Source organism: Coregonus lavaretus, assembly GCF_964263955.1.
Source record: "Coregonus lavaretus genome assembly, chromosome: 26".
NCBI lineage: Eukaryota > Metazoa > Chordata > Actinopteri > Salmoniformes > Salmonidae > Coregonus > Coregonus lavaretus.
The window spans coordinates 40,422,828-40,446,049 of record NC_140013.1 but is presented as its reverse complement, the minus strand read 5'-3'; the positions used below and the strand labels follow the sequence as shown (position 1 = coordinate 40,446,049).

General features: G+C 44.0%; 2 protein-coding genes and 1 pseudogene across 4 annotated transcripts; 2 read left to right on the top strand and 1 right to left on the bottom strand.

Annotated features, from left to right (window-relative positions):
* Window positions 1-5,252: 5,252 nt before the first annotated feature.
* On the top strand, window positions 5,253-7,436 carry LOC311101265 (sigma intracellular receptor 2-like). Its single transcript, XM_084142394.1, has 3 exons — window positions 5,253-5,503; window positions 5,719-5,863; window positions 6,365-7,436. The coding sequence occupies exons 1-3, from the start codon at window positions 5,387-5,389 to the stop codon at window positions 6,673-6,675; spliced, it is 573 nt and encodes a 190-aa protein (XP_083998520.1). The 5' UTR covers window positions 5,253-5,386; the 3' UTR covers window positions 6,676-7,436.
* LOC311101264 (intraflagellar transport protein 20 homolog) lies at window positions 7,006-12,659 on the bottom strand. 2 transcript variants are annotated; one of them, XM_084142392.1, is made up of 5 exons: window positions 12,272-12,659; window positions 10,308-10,476; window positions 9,939-10,024; window positions 9,514-9,617; window positions 7,006-7,999 (listed from the first exon to the last, which is right to left on the bottom strand). In XM_084142392.1, exons 1-5 carry the CDS (start codon window positions 12,368-12,370, stop codon window positions 7,918-7,920), a joined length of 540 nt encoding a protein of 179 aa, XP_083998518.1. In that variant the 5' UTR covers window positions 12,371-12,659; the 3' UTR covers window positions 7,006-7,917. The 2 variants fall into 2 exon arrangements, with proteins under 2 accessions (XP_083998518.1, XP_083998519.1); XM_084142393.1 differs by having other exon boundaries at window positions 11,996-12,326.
* On the top strand, window positions 12,472-21,040 carry LOC311101266 (BTB/POZ domain-containing adapter for CUL3-mediated RhoA degradation protein 2-like; annotated as a pseudogene). The gene is made up of 7 exons (XR_014615769.1): window positions 12,472-12,553; window positions 13,537-13,753; window positions 13,967-14,136; window positions 14,411-14,581; window positions 19,800-19,938; window positions 20,119-20,322; window positions 20,694-21,040. The product of XR_014615769.1 is annotated as a BTB/POZ domain-containing adapter for CUL3-mediated RhoA degradation protein 2-like (transcript).
* Window positions 21,041-23,222: the final 2,182 nt, after the last annotated feature.

The window sequence follows — 23,222 nt, the reverse complement described above, 5'->3', positions numbered from 1 at the left end:
GTGACTGATGTGGTGTACTCCTCAATGCTATCTGAAGAATCCCGGAACATGTTCCAGTCTGTGCTAGCAAAACAGTCCTGTAGCTTAGCATCTGCGTCATCTGACCACTTTTTTATTAACCGAGTCACTGGTGCTTCCTGCTTTAGTTTTTGCTTATAAGCAGGAATCAGGAGGATAGAGTTATGGTCAGATTTGCCAAATGGAGGGTGAGGGAGAGCTTTGTATGCGTCTCTGTGTGTGGAGTAAAGGTGGTCTAGAGTTTTTTTTCCCTCTGGTTGCACATTTAACATGCTGGTAGAAATTAGGTAGAACGGATTAAAGTTTCTCTGCATTAAAGTCCCCGGCCACTAGGAGCGCTGCCTCTGGATGAGCATTTTCCTGTTTACTTATGGCCTTAAACAGCTCATTGAGTGCAATCTTAATGCCAGTATTGGATTGTGGTGGTAAATAAACAGCTATGAAAAATATAGATGAAAACTCTCTTGGTAAATAGTGTGGTCTACAGCTTATCATAAGATACTCTACCTCAGGCGAGCAAAACCTTGAGACTTCCTTAGTATTTGATTTTGTGCACCAACTGTTGTTTACAAATATACACAGACCGCCACCCCTTGTCTTACCGGAGTCAGCCGTTCAATCCTACAGATGTAGCGTATATCCTGTCAGCTGTATGTTGTCCATGTCGTCGTTCAGCCACGACTCGGTGAAACATAAGATATTACAGTTTTTAATGTCCCGTTGGTAGGATAACCATAATATTAGGTCATCTAATTTATTTTCAAATGATTGAACATTGGCTAATAGGATTGATGGAAGAGGCAGTTTACTCGCTCGCCGTCGGATCGTTAAAAGGCACCCCGACCTACGTCCACGATATCTACTTCTCTTTCTCCTGCGAATGACGGGGATTTGGGCCTTGTCGGGTGTCTGTAGGATATCCTTCGCGTCGGACTCGTTGAAGAAAAAAATCTTAGTCCAATACAAGGTGAGTAATCGCTGTCCTGATATCCAAAAGCTATTTTTGGTTATAAGAGACGATGGCAGAAACATTATGTACAGAATAAATTACAAATAACGCGAAAAAACACACATAATAGTACAATTGGTTAGAGGGCTGTAAAACGGCAGCCATCTTCTCCGGCGCCATTATAATAGCAAGGTAACTTTGGTCAACTATGAGTTCAACTTGGAATAACCAGGTCCCACGAAAGTAGCTCACCTTTAAGCCAGCTAAATTTATATGGCAATGAATCCCTCAGATCTAACCTGCTCCGAGGCAGGCTAACTCAGGGCTAACTACATTTATCCTGAATGAAGTGTCTGAGCCGCGTGTTGAGGACAAATGAAATCAGATTCCCTCCCTCTCGCAAAGATTGCATCATCATCCACTTCATTTGAGGAAGACAACTGATAAAATATTTTATTAATCAAATGTGTTTGTGTGTTAAATTGTAATGTTAAAATACCTATCACATTGCACATTCAGTAATAAAAAATGATTAGAAACTTCACGCACAGTGAAACTTTTGTATGACTTAATACAATTATTTTATCATTAGGAGTGGGGGGGAAAGGTGCTCGTGCATTGATAACCACACCAAAGCACACCAAAGTTATCCAAAAAAAAGACTGCACTTCTAAAAGTCTACTTCACACAATAGTCTGCTGAATTTGCAAGATAACTTGTCTTTCATTTTGATTTCTGAAATGTAAATGTGGCACAAATCTGATGGATTGATGTTTAAGCATTGCCTCAATGAAGAGTTCTGTGTTCGAGTATCCACGTGCGACATGCACTCGCATTTACAAGCCTGCTAGTTAGCTGAAGCTGGCTAGCTTTAGAAAACCCTGAGTAGATCAAGCTTGCTTCGTAGTATACCTATCGTGGTATATCTAACTAACCAGTTTCATCAGTGATCCTCTGTAGCTCAGCTGGTAGAGCACGGCGCTTGTAACGCCAAGGTAGTGGGTTCGATCCCCGGGACCACCCATACACAAAAAAAAATGTATGCACGCACGACTGTAAGTCGCTTTGGATAAAAGCGTCTGCTAAATGGCATATTATTATTATTATTATTATAACCAGTAATGCGTTGGGCAGACCGCACCACCCTCTGGAGAGCCCTGCGGTTGTGGGCGGTGCAGTTGCTGTACCAGGCGGTGATACAGCCAGAAAGGATGCTCTCAATTGTGCATCTGTAAACGTTAGTGAGGGTTTTAGGTGCCAAGCCACTGGTATGACTGGCATAATGTTCCAATGCCCATCTTTGATGGACTATAACAGGAGTACTCCAGTACTATTTGAGAAGGTCCAGTGACACAAATTTCCTAGGTGGCAAAGGTCCGGATGGATATTGTCCTTTATCGGCGCTGTGGTACAGCGTATTAACAAACGTAGTCCTCTACGACTTAGGAAACATGTTGTTATATAAAATGTACATTAAATGAGACTAAGAACTTGAATTAATTACAACTTTCGAATGTAAACATGTGCAACATTGCATCAACATTGCTGAAGAACAAAAGTGGTTGCACTGTGAACCATTGTACTTGGGCCTTGAATTAACTTTTTTTTTTTAAATAAAATAAAGTGCATGTTTTCTGGAGAACAAAGGAGAGTTGAACAAAAATAATAATCTGAATGCACAGAACGTCACTGTGGGCCATGCAATATTCATGTATAAGTCCCTCTGGGCCTTGCCATTGCATCAATTAGATAAATTACATTTTTTGTCTCCTGCCAATGCATTGAACTTTGGCACAAACGGTGTGAGAGCAACTCTGAGACACTGTTGCAGGTGTTCATTGGTGAGCCTGGTGCGGTATTTGTTTTTAAATAAAGTTCATTGTGGAGAAGGCTGATTCACAGCTGTATGTGGAGCCAAACATGGTCAGGATGTATAGTGGCAGTCTCTTGAGAACAGGGATATCAGCTGCAGGCGCCATCTTTCCCCAGAAAGGGACAGGGTCACCATCACCAGCCGGCTCCTTCAGAGCCACATTTTGTTGCAGCTCAATCAACTCCATTTGCAGTGATGCAACATCTACCCATCTGAAGATCTGTTTTGCTTCTTCTGACAACTTTGTCACATTTGTGACCAAGAAGGGGTTCTGGATGAGCAGCAGCAGTTCTCTTCCAACAGTGAAGTCATCAAAGCGTGCCTTGAAGTTCTCCATCAGCTTCTGGATGAAATCTACATGGTTGGGAACATCTTTGTCTCCCTGCGATTGCACCAGAAGATTGGAGAAGTGGACAATTTCTCCCTGGAGATCATTCTTGAAAAGCTCAAATTTCTTCTGGAAAGCCCGGACTGCTGTTATCATATCACACACTGTGTTGTCCCGTCCCTGCAGCTTAACATTCAGTTGATTAAGGTGTGATGTAATGTCTGTCAAAAATGCAACTGTTTCCATCTTCTCCTCATCTTCCAAAAACTCAGAAAACTGAGTTGCCTTGTCACTCTTTTACTCTGATAAGAAAGCTTTGATTTCCTCCTGAATGGCCCAAACGCGTTCCAAAACCCTGCTTTTGCTGAGCCATCTGACATTGTTGTGCAGTAGTAAGTCATCAAAACTGGCATTGGCCTCTGTCAGAATGCCTCGTAGCAGGGGCTGTTGTAGGGATGATGTTGCTCTCAAAAAGTTGATCAGTTTCATCATCATTGTCATGACCTCAGAATACTATTTTCCCAGGCTGGCACACAGAACAGATTGATGGATGATGCAGTGATATGATGTTAGGCCAGGGTGGTCCTCTTTCAAACGTGCAACCAATCCCCTCCCTCTTTCGGAGCGTTCTGACTTCACAAAGGCAGTCAAGCACCCAAGCTAACTGGCTAACTTTGGCTAGGTTGCTAGCTACTTACAGACACAAATGAGAAAAAATCTCACTCTGACCATTTTACTCGCCCTAGCAGAGCTGGTTAGGGTGTTTTCATGTTATCCAGAGCGTTGGTGACTGTAACTGTGCCGCTGGCAACAATTTAACTACGCTTTTTTGCCGACGTTTACTGACACTTGTCGTGGTAAATATATTATGTTAAAGCTTGGTCTGACTAAAATCTTGTGCATAACCCATCTTGTGTTGGGGCCTTTGGATTTAATACAATGCACAAAGACTTCTATCTTGTCGGCCTTATCAGCAGGTGGCCATGGGCAACACCCACGCCATAGGTCTCTCAGTTCTCCCAAACTCACGAGTTATTGCCCTGAGGACATACACACACCCCCCCACACACACACACATACACACACACACATACACACACACACATACACACACATACACACACACACATACACACACACACACATACACACACACATACACACACACTTACACACATACACACACACACACATACACACACATACACACACATACACACACATCATCATTGTTAAGCACACACACACAAAAAACCCCTTCTCTTAGGCTGAAGACAGAGAACCCGACTCAGAGCCAATGAAATGGAGATGACCTCGACCAACTCATCAGGACCAATCGGGAGATCAGAACTACTAGAATCAACCTACTTATTTTATTGTATAAAATGTCAGCACACAATGTTTAGGGGCGCGCTCTCAGATATCTCCCTACGAGGTTGACGAACGGGCCCGTGCACGCTATTTTCAGATATCTTTACCTCTGAATAAACTGCCTTATATTATACAATTATCCACCTTGTCCAAAAGTCTCTACTTGGTCTCCGTTCTCCAGTAAACTTGTGATTATCAACAAACTGGCCATATTTATCTGGTGTTGAGCGTTCATAAATTCATAAATTATTCTGCGCTCTGTCACACTCAAGACGAGAGTGCTCTGAAATCAGAGTAGATAGCCAGACTGAATTTACGAACGCACCCCTAGTCAGAATGGTACAATCCGACGTTGACATAAGCGAACGCACATTTGGAGAGCACCGAATATCCTTAGGTTCTGGTCGCAGAGGTGGCATCTAAAGATGGTTTTGCAGCTTCGGGCATATTTCAACAAAACACTAGCGCAACTAACCGTCCCGTTACAATGTCAACAATGCTGGCTGCCTGTGTCGCGCTAAAATGACGTGTAATTTAATACTATAGAGCCTGGTTTAATTATATTTTTCTACCTCCCTAAACTTGAAGTAATCACTAGTCGAGGAAGGAAGGTTGCTGCATGTTTAAAATGTTTGAACAGAGCCTACAGATTCAGTACCGCCCCTCAGCTAGATCAACCAAGCAAAAGGGCCAATAGAATCGAACCATCCGACATGCATTGCCACGTCACTAGCCTAACCCCTCTTTTCTATTCAACGTTGTCACGTTTGCGTGCGCTCTCGCTAATATCTAAGTTAAAGTTGAGATAGCTGTATATATTTTTGGTGTATCTTTCCTTTGATACAATATGGGTGTTCTTCGTATATTAGAGATAATATTTTTCTTTTATTTTGCTTCTCACATTCCTATTACATTATTCATTGATCTTCAAGCGTTGCTTCCTGCACAGCTGTATCCTCAACAGGTAAGTTTGACCTGTTTAATTGACTAGTGTGTAGTAGTAGGTCCATGAAGGAAAGTTGGTAGTGGATGAAGTAACGGTGACTGCATCATATCACCGTATTATTTTTGGGGGTGTTGAAAATCCCTTTTAACACCCAATGTGCCTATAGTGATGCAACATTGAGTGTTTACAAATATATTGTGTTGATATATATATATACTTTTTTTTTTCAACAGCTGAAAGATCTTTTGAGATGGTATGGGGCTGAGTTCAGAGACCCCATGATGCTGGATCCCCCCACCTGGTTCAAGTCCTTCATCTTCTGCGAGGCCCTGGTCCAAATCCCGTTCTTCCCCATAGCTGCATATGCCTTCCTCAAAGGTCAGATAACATGGGATACGTCCCAAATGGCACCCATTTCCCTTTAGTGCAGTACTTTTGATGAGAGAGGTCAAAAGTACTGCACTACATAGGGAGTCATTTGGTATGGCCCCATATGGGCTAGCAAACTAATGTAAAAATCTGTGGTATTTGGAATTACAAAATTAAGCCCATGGTGCAAGAAGACCTTTGATTTGGCACGCTGTAGATAGTAATTTAGTCATAAGTAACTCAAGTGTGACCTCTAGCGGATGCCCATTCTTTTAACACCCCTTTATCAGTATATGTGTGTATCCCAAATGGCGCCCTATTCCCTATGTTGCACTACTTTTGTCCAGAGTCCTATGGGCCCTGTTTAAAAGTAGTGCACTAAATAGGGAATAGTGCACCATTTGAGACGTAGACGTTGTCATAAATCAGACATGACGACAAGGCAGGTAAGCCTGTCATAACGTGAGGAAATCAACCTAATTCTGTTCCATCAACCATCATCTCTTCCAGGAGGCTGCAAGTGGATCAGGACTCCGGCCATTGTCTATTCCACCCACGTAGCCACCACCCTGGTCCCCATCCTAGCCCACATCCTCTACTACCCCTTCCCCACGGAGCCCCACCCTGGCCCCCAGACCCAGAAGGAACGCTACACCCTTGCAGTCATCTACGCTCCGTACCTCCTGGTTCCTCTGATGCTGCTGTTCACCATGATGTTCAGCTCAGCTTACAACACCAACACTCAGGGAGGAAAGGGCTCAGCTTACAACACCAACACTCAGGGAGGAAAGGGCTCAGCTAAGGCCAAGAAGATCAAATGAGACACTCATCTATTTCTAGCCTGAGTGCCATTCTGTTTGTGCTATTGTCCAACTCCATTGCTGTCCTTGTCAAACCAAACATTACAAGTGACAAGGAGTTGGCATGATGGCACAAACAGATTGGCACTCAGGCTACTAATCCACCTGTACATTCTGAATCTCAAGCTGTGACCCGGCTGCCTAGACATCCAGGTAATCATACCTCTAGTCTAGACTACACTACTAATTTTCATAGTAATTTTTGTGATCAATTGTCAATTCGTATATTTAAAGTCGAGAAAAAATCATGGTTAGCAATAGTCAAGAATGTTGACACCAAGAGAATCAAAATATGTGCAAATCCTTTTTATTCAAGTATACCTCATATTTTGATGAAGTTGGTCCACTAAGCTGGTTTACTAACTTTTAACATGGATAAGATGAATGCAGAGTATGAGAACATTTGATAATTTCTTGATATATACTGTAAACATAAAATAATTAATATACCTTTCAAATGTACTTTACTGTTTATTTATACACTGGCCTGAAATTCCAATAAGCCACCTGAGGGTAAATGTTTTGGTGTGGTCCCACAGACAATGGTGAAATTATAAAACCATGAACATATTCCTACCTCAGATGTAAACAGACGACACACAGCAAAAAAAATAATAATAATAATTGGGGGGGAAATCATGAAATTATTTACAGTAACATGCACATACTGTACTTTGTTTTCTACTTGTAGAAAAGGTAATAAAACTATCTATACAGAGTAATTATTCGGTATTAAATAGTATAAATACATTCCTTGGTATATATAAATAGCTTTCTTCCCCATTTGCTTGTCTGATATTCTGTAGTGTTGTGGAAAGGCGTGACGCCTATAGAGCCTCAGGTTTTAATTATATTTCAAGCATTCAACACTTAAATGCTAAAAATGGATAACTGGGGGAGGAGGGTTGACACCTGCTAGTGAGGAACATGTTATGGTGTTCTAGAAGCCTAAGAGTGAGAAGCTACTTTAACTTTGCATGTGGTCTGTCTGTTGCTGTCACGGTAACACCTGTGTTTTAGTTGGAGCAGTTTTGGATTGCTTGTGAGGTGTAAGAGAGGTTGTGTTCAGATGAGCGATTCCCGTTAACCCATAGCGTAGTGGATATCACCCATAGAAAACTATTCAGGCACCCTGGAAACATGGTCACACACACACACAGACACGCACAGACACGCACACATTTCGGGCCTTCGACGCACCCCTTATTTCTGCAGAATGAACTGTTCAATGAACTCATTCTGCTCAGCCTCCACTTTGGAGAGAGCTTCATACTCGATGCGATACCTGGAATAGATTACAAACAAAGACAAACTTCATTAAACCCCAGGGACTGACTGACTAATTAACTAACTGACTGACTATAATGTCAACCCCTGAGAACGAGACACTAACAATATATTTCCCCATTGTTATTGATTTCACAAGGAGACTTGACCTCAGTCTTACATTTCTTGCCAAATAAATTTCACCAATCACGTTCGTTTCTGCCCTTGAGGCACAGCTGTCTTCAGAACAAGATTGAATAAGACAAACAGTCTTCTTAGCCTGGGAGCCAGTCTGTTTCTGGTCTCTTTAATATAGCCTGGGTACCAGTCTGTTTCTGGTCTCTTTAATATAGCCTGGGTACCAGTCTGTTTCTGGTCTCTTTAATATAGCCTGGGTACCAGTCTGTTTCTGGTCTCTTTAATATAGCCTGGGTACCAGTCTGTTTCTGGTCTCTTTAATATAGCCTGGGTACCAGTCTGTTTCTGGTCTCTTTAATATAGCCTGGGTACCAGTCTGTTTCTGGTCTCTTTAATATAGCATGGGTGCCAGTCTGTTTCTAGTCTCTTTAATATAGCCTGGGTACCAGTCTGTTTCTAGTCTCTTTAATATAGCCTGGGTACCAGTCTGTTTCTGGTCTCTTTAATATAGCCTGGGTACCAGTCTGTTTCTGGTCTCTTTAATATAGCCTGGGTACCAGTCTGTTTCTGGTCTCTTTAATATAGCCTGGATACCAGTCTGTTTCTGGTCTCTTTAATATAGCCTGGGTACCAGTCTGTTTCTGGTCTCTTTAATATAGCCTGGGTACCAGTCTGTTTCTGGTCTCTTTAATATAGCATGGGTGCCAGTCTGTTTCTAGTCTCTTTAATATAGCCTGGGTACCAGTCTGTTTCTAGTCTCTTTAATATAGCCTGGGTACCAGTCTGTTTCTGGTCTCTTTAATATAGCCTGGGTACCAGTCTGTTTCTGGTCTCTTTAATATAGCCTGGGTACCAGTCTGTTTCTGGTCTCTTTAATATAGCCTGGGTACCAGTCTGTTTCTGGTCTCTTTAATATAGCCTGGGTAACAGTCTGTTTCTGGTCTCTTTAATATAGCCTGGATAACAGTCTGTTTCTAGTCTCTTGCCAACTCCATATGGAATTGTCCTTCCAAACATGTGTGGCTTGACAATGGAGTGAGCAAAAGCACAAACAGATCTGGGACCAGGCTAGTGAGATCAGACCTGGGACCAGGCTAGTGAGATCAGATCTGGGACCAGGCTAGTGAGATCAGATCTGGGACCAGGCTAGTGAGATCAGACCTGGGACCAGGCTAGTGAGATCAGATCTGGGACCAGGCTAGTGAGATCAGACCTGGGACCAGGCTAGTGAGATCAGACCTGGGACCAGGCTAGTGAGATCAGATCTGGGACCAGGCTAGTGAGATCAGATCTGGGACCAGGCTAGTGAGATCAGACCTGGGACCAGGCTAGTGAGATCAGATCTGGGACCAGGCTAGTGAGATCAGATCTGGGACCAGGCTTCAGTCTTCTTACCTCTCCAGCTGCATCGTCTTCTCTGCTATCAGGGCATGGAGCTGCTGTTGCTGGGCCTCCCTCTGCTTGGCCACAGACTTCAACAGGTTCCTGGCTCCAATCGCCTGGGAGAAGGAGGCAGTACAGCAGCATGTTGTTCACCCAGATAACAAGGCCTCGGTCGTTCCCACAGAAAAGTGCAGCAAGTGTACTCAGTGGCCTAGCTAGCTAGCAGTCAAAGTCCACTGTTTTGTTTTCAACCTGAGATTGCTTGCAGACAGGCAGATTGTAGAGCCAGCGGTCACTTTGATCTGACTGACACGTTGATTGAAAACAATTGACTTTGAATGAGTTGAACAAAAAGTATTGCATCTGTGTGTGTCTGAGTCCTGTAAAGATGGACTAAGAAACTCACAACTCTTAAAAGAGCCAATGCAGACCCTTACCTTCATCTTCTCCGTCTCTGCCTCTTTTGCCAATTCATCCACCAGCTCGATGAGACCACCCACTACCTTCTGAAACTGGCCGATTTCTGTGTATTGAATGAATGCACGAAAGTTAGTAAAACACTATTCGGTAATTAGGTGTCAACAACATTTGAAGAACACAGTTTTAACATTAAGAACAGATGTGCGAGTGGACCTCTCCACTGATCTGCACAATATTCTATGAAAGTAATGGCACTTAACACCAAGTGGAGTGTCCCAAATGGCACACTATTCCCTATGTAGTGCACTACATTTGCCCAGGGCCCACTATATAGGGAATATGGTGCCATTTGGGACACAGAACAGAAGATAATGGAATGTTCTTACTGTCAACAAAGTCTTTGCACTCCTCCTTGAGCTCCGTGGTCTTCTGGCCCACCTCTGGCTCCAGCACCCGCAGCTTGTTGAGTTCATCAAAATGAAGGCCAGCTTCACCCAACGGGTCTTTCGCCATGGCCACAAGGCCTGTCCCAAGAGCTGGGTTATAGATGGGGGGCTGAAAAACACAACATTAATACCATGAGATACCGTGGATATATGGATGCTTTAAAAAAATGTTTTATTTAACCAGCATCTCAATAGTCTAAAGTGACTTCCTTTCCTCGTCTCTCGCTCATCTGCATAGATCTAAAAGGGCGGGATAGGTGAGAGACAACTTGCGGATTTGTATTACTTTGGGCATTGTCTGTCACATTAGTATAGCAACATGCATGCCCCGCCCACCTGAGGATCTGTCTTTTTCAGCCATCTATTTCCTGCGTTTGAGGGGTGCAAAATCCACTTGGCACTTACATCTCGCTGGATTGATTGCTTTCATTTTACTCCTGCGACTCTTTAATAATCTTGCTTGTGCCTGTCGTTTTTTCCCGTTAACTTTACGACCGTGGAAATGTTTCTAATGACCTGTCAAACACACCCCGGTAATGGCTGAAATGGCCTCAATGGAATACATTGTCTTTCCGTTGCATCTATAACAATGCTAACTTGCTGACCACACCGCTCGCGTTACGTAAATGTACACATACATGTTATTTTGTAACGCGAGCGGTGTGGTCAGCATTTTACATCACAAGAAAGATCACTTTATTTTGATAGGTGTACATCTTTTGTGGAATTTAAAAAAGTAATCATTTAATAGTGTTGAAATGTTTACAAATTAAATGCTCTGAAATGAAAGCAACTTCCGAAAATGTACACTCGGATTATAGTGATATGTCTAATCTTGCGCACAAAAGTATGTTTAGACAGGTGTAATCTAGAGCCAAGCGTTTTGATTTTTAATCCAAGGGTATACTGCTATTGACACAATTGTTGAATTATGCAACAGAACGTGACAACCAAAAACCGATTTAATGCGTCGCTCAGTTATGTATAGAGCCAACAATGTTGATGACCGTTGCTACATTAGTAAACTTGGGGAGTAGGCGAGGGGATGTAGCTCAGTTGGTAGAGCATGGCGTTTGCAACGCCAGGGTTGTGGGTTCGATAAAATAATGTATGTGCTAACTGTAAGTCGCTCTGGATAAGAGCGTCTGCTAAATGACTAAAATGCAGATGTAACATGTGGGTGATCCTCTGTAGCTCAGCTGGTAGAGCACGGCGCTTGTAATGCCAAGGGTAGTGGGTTCGATCCCCGGGACCACCCATACACAAAATGTATGCACGCAAGACTGTAAATCGCTTTGGATAAAAGCGTCTGCTAAATATTATATTATTATGTAAAAAGAAGAGAGAATGCAGTCTAGTATTGTGACAGACATGGATAACGTTAGTTAGGAAAATATTGTTTACACTAACAAAAAAATACATACAATTTGATTCTGTGACCTTTGACTAATCACTAGCTAGCTATCTGACATAATTAGTTGTTGGCACACATGCAATAGCCTTTAATCTGCGCTAGCCAGCTGCTTCTTTGGCAATGTTCTCTATAGCTAGCTAACGTTAGCTACAATTTACAACCAGAAGGTCTCTCACTAACTATTTACACAGATATAAACATCTTTGCTACTTACCTAGCCTGCTAGCTATCTAGATAGCTAATTAGCTTGTTGTCTATCTCCCAGCTTGTCCTGATGCCCTAATCGGACTGTCATGTTCTGGACAAACAAGCTAATAGTGGAGGGCAAGAGGTTAGCAACAGCCAGTAACATGGCTAGCTAGAAAGCATTAACTAACTGTTTTAGCTAGCTGACTAGGTATTTTAGCGTGAGTTGCTGGTTACAAGCTGTGCAAAAGTCAAATCATTATTGTCTACAAGTGAGAGCTCTTCAAGTCAGTCATTCACTCACCTTAAATGTATTTAAATTTGATATCAATGTTGTGATTATGTGGCATAATCCACAGGGCACTTCGGCTGCGAGGGAAACAGTTGTGTTTGGCCAAGGCATGTAACTTCCGGTAAGGAGGTGGGTGGGAGTTGTAGTAGCAAACTTTTCTGTAGTTGGGAAAGTTATTTCACGTCGTTGCCTTGTAAATATTGACAATTGTAGGTGGCGTACATAACATAGCTTTTAATGTACTAACGATCACCCGTTCAACAAACTAATTATGCCAAGAGAAAGACGGTGTGGGTGAGTATCTAAAAAGTTAGCTAACTGTTAGCTAGCATTTTTTTTCCGGGGTGGCAAGGAGAAAAGCAAGTAAGCCACACATCATTGAGACGAACTTGAATGACGTAGTCCTACTAGTGTATAATAATTAGCTAACGTTAGCTAAGCTAATTATTATACACTAGTAGGACTACGTCATTCAAGTTCGTCTCAATGATCTTGAATTTATACTTGACATATAATAATAGCTGGCTAACAACAGTAAGTTAGCCAGTAGTTAGTTAGCAAGCCAACACAACTAGTTAACTAGTTTCTAGCTCTAGCTGAACTACCATTTGTGACTCAACCCTATGTTGCTAGTTAGTTAGCTTTATCTCATAATTATATGTACAGACGTTTTAGGCCTATTTTAGTAGTCACACATGTTGCTATATGTTAGGATTTATGCCATGACAGTTTCATGGGAGTAGCTATATGTGAAATGTATTGATATCATTTACATTTTAGTCATTTAGCAGACGCTCTTATCCAGAGCGACTTATAGTTTTTCATATCACAATACATAACGTCCTCTGCTGGTTTGAATGACACTACTGCACCCATCGGAATCAAAGTTCCCCAGAGACAGACTGTCTTCCTCTGGTATGCAACGTTTTTGGGGACATTCTCCCAAATAAGGCAGTCAGTTTTTTGTATGAAGATGGACACAGCGTAGTGGGCCCAGCTAAATTCCATGCTAGGGGAAAGGGAAATCGAGAAGATACTGATTGGGTGGGTGGCTTCCTCTCTCCATTGTGTTCACAATGTTCTCGACTACTGGTGTTTTAAGTATGACCGCATTGGCCAGAGCAACACCCCTCTAATTTAAGTCAATGACTATAAATCAAGGTTTCAGATTTCAGAAGGACATTGTCCCGACTGTGATCTTGTTAGTCTGTCATCTCAGCACAGGCCAGGGGTTTGAGGTTTTTGCTGTGCTTTTTTTTATTGATCCCCTCCACCAGGTATGATCTGCAGGGCCGGTGAAAGGCTGTGGCGGTCCCCCCCAGTAGCTGTCACCACGGCGGGGGGCATCAGGACCTCCATCTGCAGGGTGGTCGTCTACCTTCAGAGGGACATGTCCGGGGACAGCTGCCAGCTCCCCCAGCACCGACTATGTCTCCACCCCCCAGACCCAGGTCACCTCCACTGGCTCCCAAGCCATTAGACTTTCCCATGAAGGTATACATGGAACGGTGGGGCAATGAGGGCAGCGGTCAGTTATGAATGAATGTGCCAATATCCTCTATGTGTTTATGTGGGCTATACAGTCTGCTAGACTTTAATGTGAAGGATGTGTAAGTGTATGCAATCTTTAAAATCATTATATGGTGATGCCAAATAGACATTTTCATCCTTGAATAGACAAGTTTGATTCTATTCCCCCCCCCACAGCCTCCCAGATGGCGTGTCCCAAGACCTGCAGTGGGCCTGGGTAACAAGTATGTGCGTCTGAACGTAGGGGGGGACCCTGTTCTACACCGCGCTGCAGGTGCTCACCAGGCAGGACTCCGTGCTGAAGGCCATGTTCAGTGGCAGGAAGGAGGTCTTCATTGACAGAGAGGGTGAGAAGGACTTTGGAGACTTCCAGAAAGTCTCACAGTCACTCTTATGGATCAGAAACATAGATGAAACTCTACTTAGTCTAATACAGACTTCGGAAATGGAGCAGATGGCTAAAGCAACAAACATCAGCAATGATTACAAATACCATTTAGATGTACATGTACAGGCCTTATGGCAGGCACATCATCAAACAGATAAATGGAACTACGCTACTCTAAAAAATCTGACCGGAACTGACCGTTGCCTTTACTTGCCTTGCATGGTCCTGTCCAGGCTGGATCCTGATAGATCGTAGTGGGAAGCACTTTGGCTCCATCCTGACGTACCTGCGGGAGGAAGCGGTCACCTTGCCCCCTGGCAGGCAGGGGGGCTCTAGAGCTGCTGGCAGAGGCCAAGTATTACCTGATCCAGGGTCTGATGGAGCTGTGCCAGGGAGGCCTGCAGGTCAGTGACACAGAGAGAGCTGTGTCCCAAATGGCACCATATTCCCTATAATAGTGCACTACTTTTGACCAAGGCCCATAGAACTGTGGATGAAAGCAGTGCACTACGTAGGGAATTTGGGTGCCATTTGGATTGCAGGCTATGCATAGGAGTGTGTTGCCCTCACTACTGATCCAACTTGTAGCTTTGCTAGATCCTAGATCTGTGCATGAGGGCAACAGACTGTACAGTAATGTAACGCGTGTTTGTTTGCTGTCGTCTTGGCCATGCCGACTTGAACATGACTTACGCTCCACAGATTGCTTCCTCATGTTGTGATCTTTGACTTGCTTTGGACCAGTGTGTCTACTCTGTAAGTGGCTGTAGGACAACAATACTGTTTGTTTACCATAACTGGCACAATTACCGTTATAACTGACGATTATGGATGAAGACCATCATGAAAATATAATCACCGTCATAACTGTAAAAAAAAAAAAAGATGTTTGTTTGAGGAATGAACAGCTGATTGAAGACTGGACTGCCGGGGATTTGTGCGATTGAGTCCGTTTCAGCCGTAACATGGACTATTAACATCGTAATGAAACTTTGTTGCTCCTGGCTGAAACAAGCAAACAAGTTTTTGGTTGCCTAGGCAACACCCCCCCCCCCCCACAATGCAGCAGCAACACACATATAATGAATAGAAGGGGCTTGGAACCTCTAACCCTGGCAATTTGACTGGTTAACTCATGGGTACACTTGCAATGGCTGCCTGGTATTGTGATGCAATAATTTCCATGGTAATGTAGAATGTTCATTCAAATTATGTTAACTGATGTGGCTCATGCAATGAAAGGTATTTTTTGTAATGTCAGTTGAGTTGAATCAACAAATCACTGTACATATTTTAGCACATATTTTACTTCCTGTTTTGCTCCTATGAGTACACTGGCAATGTCCACCCATTATGCCGTCATTGACTTGAATGTAGACACTTGTTCTATTCGTTCTATTTCTATGGCAGCACATGCAGTCAGGAGAGGAGAAAATGTGCGTCTCAAAAAAAATACAATAAAAATAATATGCATATATTTATTATGAGGACCGTAGTAATTTGGCTGGCCAATCACCATCCAAAATTCCATGACTGTTACAACCATAGTGGCAGTGGGTATAATGTGTCTGAAATGGCACCCTATTCCCTATGTAGTGCAATACTTTTTACCTGGGCCCCTAGTGCAAAGGGGGATACCTAGACAGTTGCGCAACTGAATGCATTCAACCGAAATGTGAGGTGTGGGGGCTGCCTTCATCAATGTCGACATAATTGGCGCCCGGGGAGCAGTTGTTGTTGGTTAACTGCTCAAGGGCAGAACAGTGGATATATATCCACCTTGTTGGCTCGGGGATTCGAACCAGCGACCTTTCGGTTACTGGCCCAACGCTCTTAACCGCTAGGCTACCTGCTGCCTCATGGGGTGCCATGCAGGGTGCAGCCTGTGTCAGTGTGATAGATGTTCATTGGAATGCCTGGCATTCAGTATTTGGACTAGCCAAGGTTATACTGGGGAGATTCTGCTGTCTCCATGGTAACCGTGGGCAACGATACATGCGGTAAAGAGATCAATCGAACCCGACCAAAACAATGGAAATGCCATGGAAACGCATGGGGGGGGGGGAAAGATCTTATGGGAGAAATACACTATGTTGAGGTAAACATCGGTAGGTAATGCTTGTATGGATGTCAACCACAATACATGCCAATCGTCACCAATCAACGGCATTACAGTTAAGAACGACTGACTACCACCACCGATTTCTGTATGCTAGCTATGCTACCAGTTTACACGAACAGGAGTTAGCATTTAGCAGTCACTTTTTCTAAACCTGAAAAGTGGAAACAGACAAATCAGACTTTAGTTACCACATTGTGGGCCTGTTACAATACATCAATCATGACGGATTTGACGAATATCCACTTTGATTGAATGTGTTGAATGTGCTCCAATCCGGCGTCTTTCTATACCCTACGGTCTTTGTTCCATTGGCCTCTAGCACATCTATGCCGAGGAGTCCTGAATCAATACCACGTTGAATTAAAAACCGCTCTGGCTTTCATTCATGTCATGTCCTCTTTTTTATGACAGAAAGTGGATGTCATTAAACGGGTTTATGAATGAAGTGGAGTCCATCATTTTCAGATTGGAATATACTTCTTATATTAATAAATCTTTGAGCAAGTCTTAAACATGAAATGATAAAGCATTATAAGAGATTCACTCAACCTCAGATGTCGTTTTTACAATGTTTGATGTAATACACTACACTTGTGGTAGAGTTTAGTGAATACAAGTTTCAACATAATCTTTACACTCTTCTATGTCAGGGGTCAGGGTTCAGTTCCGGTCCATTTAAATTCTGTGAGCATGCTTCGATCAACAAAGTCACCTCCTGACCTGACTGAGTTGTTCAAATGGAATTTAGCTGAGCCTTCATATACAGTGGGGAAAAAAGTATTTAGTCAGCCACCAATTGTGCAAGTTCTCCCACTTAAAAAGATGAGAGGCCTGTAATTTTCATCGTAGGTACACGTCAACTATGACAGACAAAATGAGAAAAAAAAATCCAGAAAATCACATTGTAGGATTTTTAATGAATTTATTTGCAAATTATGGTGGAAAATAAGTATTTGGTCAATAACAAAAGTTTCTCAATACTTTGTTATATACCCTTTGTTGGCAATGACACAGGTCAAACGTTTTCTGTAAGTCTTCACAAGGTTTTCACACACTGTTGCTGGTATTTTGGCCCATTCCTCCATGCAGATCTCCTCTAGAGCAGTGATGTGACCAAGACAAAGGAGATGATTGTGGACTACAGGAAAAAAAAGAGGACTGAGCACGCCCCCATTCTCATCGACGGGGCTGTAGTGGAACAGGTTGAGAGCTTCAAGTTCCTTGGTGTCCACATCACCAACGAACTATCATGGTCCAAACACACCAAGACAGTCGTGAAGAGGGCACGACAAAGCCTATTCCCCCTCAGGAGACTAAAAAGATTTGGCATGGGTCCTCAGATCCTCAAAAAATTATACAGCTGCACCATCGAGAGCATCCTGACTGGTTGCATCACCGCCTGGTATGGCAACTGCTTGGCCTCTGACCGCAAGGCACTACAGAGGGTAGTGCGTACGGCCCAGTACATCACTGGGGCAAAGCTCCCTGCCATCCAGGACCTCTATACCAGGCGGTGTCAGAGGAAGGCCCTCAAAATTGTCAAAGACTCCAGCCACCCTAGTCATAGACTGTTCTCTCTGCTACCGCACGGCAAGCGGTACCGGAGTGCCAAGTCTAGGTCCAAAAGACTTCTCAACAGCTTCTACACCCAAGCCATAAGACTCCTGAACAGCTAATCATGGCTACCCGGAATATTTGCACTGCCCCCCCACCCCATCCTTTTTACGCTGCTGCTACTCTGTTAAGTATTTATGCATAGTCACTTTAACTCTACCCACATGTACATATTACCTCAACTACCTCAACTAGCCGGTGCCCCCGCACATTGACTATGCAACGGTACCCCCCTGTATATATAGCCTCCCTACTGTCACTTTATTTTACTGTATATATAGCCTCCCTACTGTCACTTTATTTTACTTCTGCTCTTTTTTTCTAAACACTTTTTTGTTGTTGTTTTATTCTTACTTTTTTTGTTTAAAATAAATGCACTGTTGGTTAAGGGCTGTAAGGAAGCATTTCACTGTAATGTCTGCACCTGTTGTATTCGGCGCATGTGACCAATAAAATTTGATTTGATTTGATTTGTTTTGCGGCTGTCGCTGGGCAACACAGACTTTCAACTCCCTCCAAAGATTTTCTATGGGGTTGAGATCTGGAGACTGGCTAGGCCACTCCAGGACCTTGAAATGCTTCTTACGAAGCCACTCCTTCGTTGCCCGGGCGGTGTGTTTGGGATCATTGTCATGCTGAAAGACCCAGCCACGTTTCATCTTCAATGCCCTTGCTGATGGAAGGAGGTTTTCACAAAAAATCTCACGATACATGGCCCCATTCATTCTTTCCTTTACACGGATCAGTCGTCCTGGTCCCTTTGCAGAAAAACAGCCCCAAAGCATGATGTTTCCACCCCCATGCTTCACAGTAGGTATGGTGTTCTTTGGATGCAACTCATCATTCTTTGTCCTCCAAACACGACGAGTTGAGTTTTTACCAAAAAGTTCTATTTTGGTTTCATCTGACCATATGACATTCTCCCAATCCTCTTCTGGATCATCCAAATGCACTCTGGCAAACTTCAGACGGGCCTGGACATGTACTGGCTTAAGCAGGGGGACACGTCTGGCACTGCAGGATTTGAGTCCCTGGCGGCGTAGTGTGTTACTGATGGTAGGCTTTGTTACTTTGGTCCCAGCTCTCTGCAGGTCATTCACTAGGTCCCCCCGTGTGGTTCTGGGATTTTTGCTCACCGTTCTTGTGATCATTTTGACCCCACGGGTGAGATTTTGCGTGGAGCCTCAGATCGAGGGAGATTATCAGTGGTCTTGTATGTCTTCCATTTCCTAATAATTGCTCCCACAGTTGATTTCTTCAAACCAAGCTGCTTACCTATTGCAGATTCAGTCTTCCCAGCCTGGTGCAGGTCTACAATTTTGTTTCTGGTGTCCTTTGACAGCTCTTTGGTCTTGGCCATAGTGGAGTTTGGAGTGTGACTGTTTGAGGTTGTGGACAGGTGTCTTTTATACTGATAACAAGTTCAAACAGGTGCCATTAATACAGGTAACGAGTGGAGGACAGAGGAGCCTCTTAAATAAGAAGTTACAGGTCTGTGAGAGCCAGAAATCTTGCTTGTTTGTAGGTGACCAAATACTTATTTTCCACCATAATTTGCAAATAAATTCATTAAAAATCCTACAATGTGATTTTCTCAATTTGTCTGTCATAGTTGACGTGTACCTATGATGAAAATTACAGGCCTCTCTCATCTTTTTAAGTGGGAGAACTTGCACAATTGGTGGCTGACTAAATACTTTTTTTCCCCACTGTATGTCCTGACACAAAGCCTTTTGTATTGTTCAGCAGCACAGAGCCAGTGAGAGTGGAACCAGGCATTGTTTAGACTGGTCCTGGACCTCTTTCTCTCTATGTACTACACCAGCCTGTCTGTGGTGTCTGTTATGTACTATACCAGCCTGCCTGTGGTGTGTTTTGATTAACAGGACCAGAAGGAGCAGTCTCTGTGTGTAATCCCTGTGGTCACCTCTGCCAAGGAGGAGGGCGAGACTGATCCAGGCCTGCACCAAGCCTGTAGTGAAGCTGCTGTACAACAGGAAGTAACAACAAGTACTCCTATACCAGGTAAGATACAAGTCTAGTGAACCCTATGCCTGTTCTGTTGTTTGGAGAGTCAATAATAGTTAATGACTGTTGGTAAGTGCTCAGTGAGGGCCTCTAATGTCAAGTACTCATCATGTACTCTGTGTTGACAATGAAATACTTATGTGTACCTCCTGATCCATGGGTTGCATTCCTCCACAGTAACTCAGACGACAACCTGTTGAAGAATATTGAGCTTTTTTGACAAGCTGTCTCTTGAGCTACAATGGCCGTGTTCTCTTCATCAAGGACGTGATCGGTGACGAGATCTGCTGCTGGTCGTTCTACAGACAGGGACGCAAGCTGGCGGAGGTCTGCTGCACATCCATAGTCTACGCCACAGAGAAAAAAAAAAAACTGACCGAGGTTGGTTAGGGGTTTTACACACACACACACACTCACACTCACACTCACACACACACACACACACACACACTCACACTCACACACACACACACACACACACACACACACACACACACACTCACACTCACACTCACACTCACACTCACACTCACACACTCACACTCACACTCACACACACTCACACTCACACTCACACTCACACACACACACACACTCACACACTCACACACACACACACTCACACTCACACACACACCCATTTGTTCATGGCAGTCCATCGTTGCTGACACCGACCCGCTACTACTGTACTGCAGCAAATCTTCATGTTGACCCCGTCCGTCCGTCCGTCCGTCCGTCCGTCTCTATCCCAGGTGGAGTTCCCAGAGGCCAGGATCTACGAGGAGACCCTGAACGCTCTGCTCTACGAGACACTTCCTGACCCTGACGACACCCTATTGGAGGCCACACGCCCACAGCCACGCCCACTGTGGTTCCCACAGTGAGGAGGAGGAAGGCCCCACCCACTCGGGGGGGGGGGGGGGGGGGGGGTGGACCTTAGGGAGCGCGTGCGCCGTATCCACGTCAAGAGGTACAGCGCCTACGACGACCGGCCGCTGGGATGACACCCTATTCCCTATATGGTGTACTACTTTTGACACAGGCCTATAGGGCTTTTATTAGGAAATCGGGGCCCCATATGGCTCTGGTCAAATGTAGTGCACTATGTAGAGAATACAGTGTCGTTTTTGACGAGGAGGAAACTGGCTCCCTGCTGTCTAACCACAGAGGAGGAAACTGGCTCCCTGCTGTCTAACCACAGAGGAGGAAACTGGCTCCCTGCTGTCTAACCACAGAGGAGGAAACTGGCTCCCTGCTGTCTAACCACAGAGGAGGAAACTGGCTCCCTGCTGTCTAACCACAGAGGAGGTTAACTGGCTCCCTGCTGTCTAACCACAGAGGAGGAAACTGGCTCCCTGCTGTCTAACCACAGAGGAGGAAACTGGCTCCCTGCTGTCTAACCACAGAGGAGGAAACTGGCTCCCTGCTGACTGGCCGCTGGGACACTAAAGAGGCACCCTATGAAGTGCACTACCATTTGAACCCTCATCTCCCTGTCAGTCACCTCTCAAGTGAGAGACTCAAAATGGTCAGATGGTTCATCAAACCCATCAGATCCATTTACTGCTACAGCCCTTGGTGAGAGTGGGTGAAGGCTCCCAAATGGCACCCTATTCCCATAGGGCTCTGGTCAAAAGTACATTTTTTAAACATTTTTAGTCATTTAGCAGACGCTCTTATCCATAGCGACTTACAGTCAGCGAATACATATTTTTTTATACTGGCCCCCCGTGGGAATCGAACCCACAACCCTGGCATTGCAAACGCCATGCTCTATCAATTGAGCTACATCCCTGCCGGCCATTCCCTCCCCTACCCTGGGCCAATTGTGCGCCGCCCATGAGTCTCCCGGTCGCGGCCGGCTGCGACAGAGCCTGGATTCGAACCAGGATCTCTAGTGGCACAGTTAGCACTGCGATGCAGTGCCTTAGACCACTGCGCCACTCAGTATAATGTATGGGAAAGGGTACCATCTAACCACAGAGGAGGAAACCGGCTCCCTGCTGACCGGCCGCTGGGACACTAAAGGCGTCCGCATGTTTCCCAAATCAAAACTGTTCGGAACAGTTTGTTTATATATTATGACGACATTTTGTGAAGTTTTAGTTAATTTTGCTCTTCTTCAAGGGGTTTTTCAGATGTTCGTGCACACCCAAAAAATTATTGAGGCAAGCCGACATCTGTAGCCGAAGTCTACGCCCCTTCGTCGGTGATTGGTCAACAGTAGGGATTCTTCAATAAAGTATTTGTTGTTATTCAACCAGAGACAACTTGTTTTCATGCACAGCGTTTCATTGAGAAACACCAAACATCTTAGTTAGATGTAAAATTGCGCGACTAAAAACGTCTACATTTAGGACAGATTTCTTAAATTATCTTAGATTAATTCTGACTATTTTGAGGAAGTGTATTCTGGATACGGCGTCTCAATATGGACAAACAGTACTATTGCCACTTTTTTTCAAGAGAGTATGCGAGCACCCTTGTTCGCCTACGGCTAGGCGCCAGCCGAACCGAAGCATGCTGACGCCTTAAGGATGTGTCCCATCTAACCACAGAGGAGGAAACTGGCTCCCCGCTGGCTCTTCACTTAATCACTACACCCACCGCTGAAGCACTGGTGTTGTTGGCCCCAAAATGGCTACCATGCTGCATCACCCTGGTGCCTGACAGACTTTGTCGATGGAAAACTTGTGATTTAAAACATTGAGATGCTTATGCTATTTCTCCTTGAATGATATAGAACTCTCTTCTTCACAATCACAATTGCAACCTTCATGTTATGCCATCGATCCATAATAGAACAATTAAAAATATATATTCCAACACAAGCTTTATTCAATGAATATAGGCTGTGTCCCTCATGGCACCCTATTTCCTGTATTGTGCACTACTTTTAACCAGGGCCCGTTAGAGACGCACACATACTATCACTGCAGCAGCCAATCACGTATCAGATAGGTCTCAAACCACTAATGGCATTGGAGTCAACATGGGCCAGCATCGCCGTGGAAAGCTTTCGAACTCCTTGTATGAGTCCATGCTCCCGACGAGTTCAGGCTGTTATAGATGGGTATATGTACATTTATTATACAGCTATCAACTTTTTTTTGGAGTTGTGACAAGTTCTAGGACGAGCAGATTTATGACAAGCAATCAAAATCAACTGTCGTAGCCCTATCGCCTTCTGTGAATAGACAGGGAAGACCGTGAATGTTTTTTAGTGTATATTGAGAGTTTTGAGAGTGTCTCATATCACATTTTGACATATAATCACGCCA

Excerpts from the sequence above, each read along its gene's own strand:
- LOC311101264 (XM_084142392.1), bottom strand. The coding sequence starts at position 12,370 with ATGCCTTGGCCAAACACAACTGTTTCCCTCGCAGCCGAAGTGCCCTGT. Across the intron at positions 10,477-12,271 it reads CAAATTTAAATACATTTAAG|CCCCCCATCTATAACCCAGC; the intron begins GTGAGTGAATGA and ends TGTGTTTTTCAG. Across the intron at positions 8,000-9,513 it reads AAGACGATGCAGCTGGAGAG|GTATCGCATCGAGTATGAAG; the intron begins GTAAGAAGACTG and ends AATCTATTCCAG.
- LOC311101265 (XM_084142394.1), top strand. The coding sequence starts at position 5,387 with ATGGGTGTTCTTCGTATATTAGAGATAATATTTTTCTTTTATTTTGCT. Across the intron at positions 5,504-5,718 it reads CACAGCTGTATCCTCAACAG|CTGAAAGATCTTTTGAGATG; the intron begins GTAAGTTTGACC and ends TTTTTTCAACAG. Across the intron at positions 5,864-6,364 it reads TGCATATGCCTTCCTCAAAG|GAGGCTGCAAGTGGATCAGG; the intron begins GTCAGATAACAT and ends CATCTCTTCCAG.